Here is a 2598-nt window from a genome sequence, read left to right as displayed (position 1 = left end):
ATAAAAAATACTGCATTGTCATGTTTGAAATACAAAGTGCTCCTCTGCAGTTTGTTTACATGTACTAAAACTTCCCTCCCTCATTATTCCCCCCCGTCTTTCACAGTCCTGACTTTGGCAGTGTTAAAGCTCTTCCTCCGAGCGCACTGTGCAGGAGCGGGGATGCAACTGCCACATGTAATTTTAGACAGGTTCTCTTTAATATGAGTCTAAACTAATGCAGTTCACAGGTTAGGCCAACGTTGTGGCCCCATTAAAGGAAAGTATCCTTAAGAGGCTCTGATCTCCTCCTCCACTCCTTACACTTACGCACAATGGGATTTGCCATCCTGCTGTTTCTTAGGTTTTTCTTGCCACAGGCTTTGGGGTCACCCCCTCCTGCAGCTCGCAGACAGTACAAGAGTTTTGGAGTCTGCAACCAGGGATGTCTCAAAACTTCATCTATGCACAGCCTCTGAGACACATCAGGGTGCAGCAAGTAGACAATGAGGTTCTTGCACTCTGCAGAGAGATTTTTTGACTTGATGAAGGGAATCTTCTGTTGTTTCTGAACCTGCAGCATTTCCCTTACATTGGAACTATCAAATGGCTGTGAAGCAAAAAGCATTGCATACAGGATAATGCCCAGGCTCCACATGTCTGAAATCCTGGGGTCACAAGGAATGTGCTCGAGCAGTTCGGGGGCCGAGTACGCAAGAGACCCACAGAAGGTGGTGCTGAGAATGGTTTTTCCATTTCCATCCCGAGTCAGGGGTTTTGAAAAGCCAAAGTCTGACAGCTTTAGGTTAAGATCATTGTCAAGAAGGATGTTGTCACATTTCAGGTCTCTGTGGGCAAAGTCCAAGTCATGGCAATGCTTGATGGCAGAAGCCAGCTGCTGGAACTTGCTGCAAGCAGTGCTCTCTTCCATTGCACCCTGGCTGGTGAGGTAGTTCAGGAGGCTCCCCTTTTCCCCCAGCTCCATCACGATGTACACTTTCCCAGATGATGTTTCAAAAATCTCATAAGTTTCAATGATTGAGGGGTGGTGCAGTCGCATCAAAGCCTCCATTTCCCTGGGGAGAAATTTTTCCAGGACATTCTGAGAAATTTTCTTCTTATCAATGATCTTGATGGCCACTTTGCATTTCAGGCGGTGGCTGTAGGCAGCTTTCACTTTGCCGTAGGAGCCTTCTCCAAGAGTGTCACCAAGGCTGTAGCCCTTCTTTTTAAGCACCACAGCATCCATCCTGGGAGAGCTGCAGGGACCTGCCCCAGCGGGAGCTGCTCTGCATCCTGTGCTGGTGGGCTGTGCTCCACACCTGGTGGTGGCTGCCGGGGACACTGCTGGGCTGGGTGTGTGGGCGGTTACTGGGTGATCTCATGACCGGCTGCCCTGGAATGATCTTTCTGTCCTGAAGGATCTTTCATGGAACTGCTCTGTGACATCATGGAGGCCAAAACAGCATGGAGGCACTGGCTGCTCTGTGCTGTCACTGAAGGCCACCTCTGCACATTGCAGTTAAAAAATGGAGATAATTTCTCTAAGATATATTTCTCTAAGATGGTCAAAGTAGGAGGATGATTTTTATACCTTAGTTTTGCAATGCTGTTTTTCAGTTGTGCTGTTGCTATACTTCATTACTACAATATACTGTGTGTTTTTGGTGGATTTTAGGAAAAGAACAAAAAACACCTGAGGATTGAGACTTTGTGGAGCAATGCATAGTGCATTCAATAACTTTTATTTTTATTTTTTGGTGGTATGATAGATCCTGGTTTTCTGATAAGTGCTGTTTGTTGAGTTTGATTGCAATAACAGCTGACCAGCCTGAGTCTTCCAGGGAGTACCAGGGAGTCTCACCAGTTCAGTGTTTTGTGTCAGTATTGCTATGAGAGTTCTAGACGTCTGTTCCTTATTTCAGAAGAAAATAATTGTATGGAGATTCAAAATTGGCACTGCAGATAATCTCCCTGTATATGTACCTTTCTTTCCTTGCTTTTAGAACTTAGTTCTAGTAAAGTTCCCAAGAAATTGTAGAGAAAATTTAATTTTTATTAGCCACAGTAACATTGCAGGGTACAGCCACATAACCAGATTAAAGAATTGAAAATCACAGAAAACTGCAATCAGTTAAAAAAAAAAAAAAAAAAAAAAAAAAAAAAAAAAGTTGTAGTTCTGTTCTTTGATCTTAGGTAAAATACTCCGAGTTGCTTTCAAACTGAATTTCAAACAGAATTTCAAACAAAATTGTTTTAAAATGAAGATTTTATTCTAGAGTCTCTAAGATTACTATAAATGTGAACAAACCAGAAAGTTAAACTGTAAGTCTGGAATGATAGTAGTTCTCAAGGGATTAAACCTGGGTTTTTTCCATGTTAAGTGGTGCATGTTTTTATTGCATCAAGTCTTTTGTTTTGAGTTTAAGGAGGATTTACAGTGGATATTTAGCACATGTTGCTCTGCATATTTTTGTTTTAGTCTTTCAACAGCCACATGGAAGGGAAAATTTTTGGGGAAGGGGGAAAGAGCAACTCCCTGATGTTATGCAAATTTTCTTAAGGGCATGGACAATTTAAAATTATTGGTGTAACTATTCAGCATCATCCCTTTGTCCT

At 42.5% G+C, this 2598-nt stretch overlaps 1 protein-coding gene across 1 annotated transcript; it reads right to left on the bottom strand.

The window, feature by feature from the left end:
• Window positions 1-253: 253 nt before the first annotated feature.
• On the bottom strand, window positions 254-1228 carry LOC131583633 (testis-specific serine/threonine-protein kinase 2-like). The gene has a single exon (XM_058847968.1). The coding sequence runs from the start codon at window positions 1226-1228 to the stop codon at window positions 254-256; it is 975 nt and encodes a 324-aa protein (XP_058703951.1).
• Between the last annotated feature and the right edge of the window lie 1370 nt (window positions 1229-2598).

This window comes from Poecile atricapillus, chromosome 12 (assembly GCF_030490865.1).
Source record: "Poecile atricapillus isolate bPoeAtr1 chromosome 12, bPoeAtr1.hap1, whole genome shotgun sequence".
NCBI classification, from domain to species: Eukaryota; Metazoa; Chordata; class Aves; order Passeriformes; family Paridae; genus Poecile; species Poecile atricapillus.
Note: the sequence above shows the minus strand (reverse complement) of the source record. Positions and strands in the feature narration are given on the sequence as shown.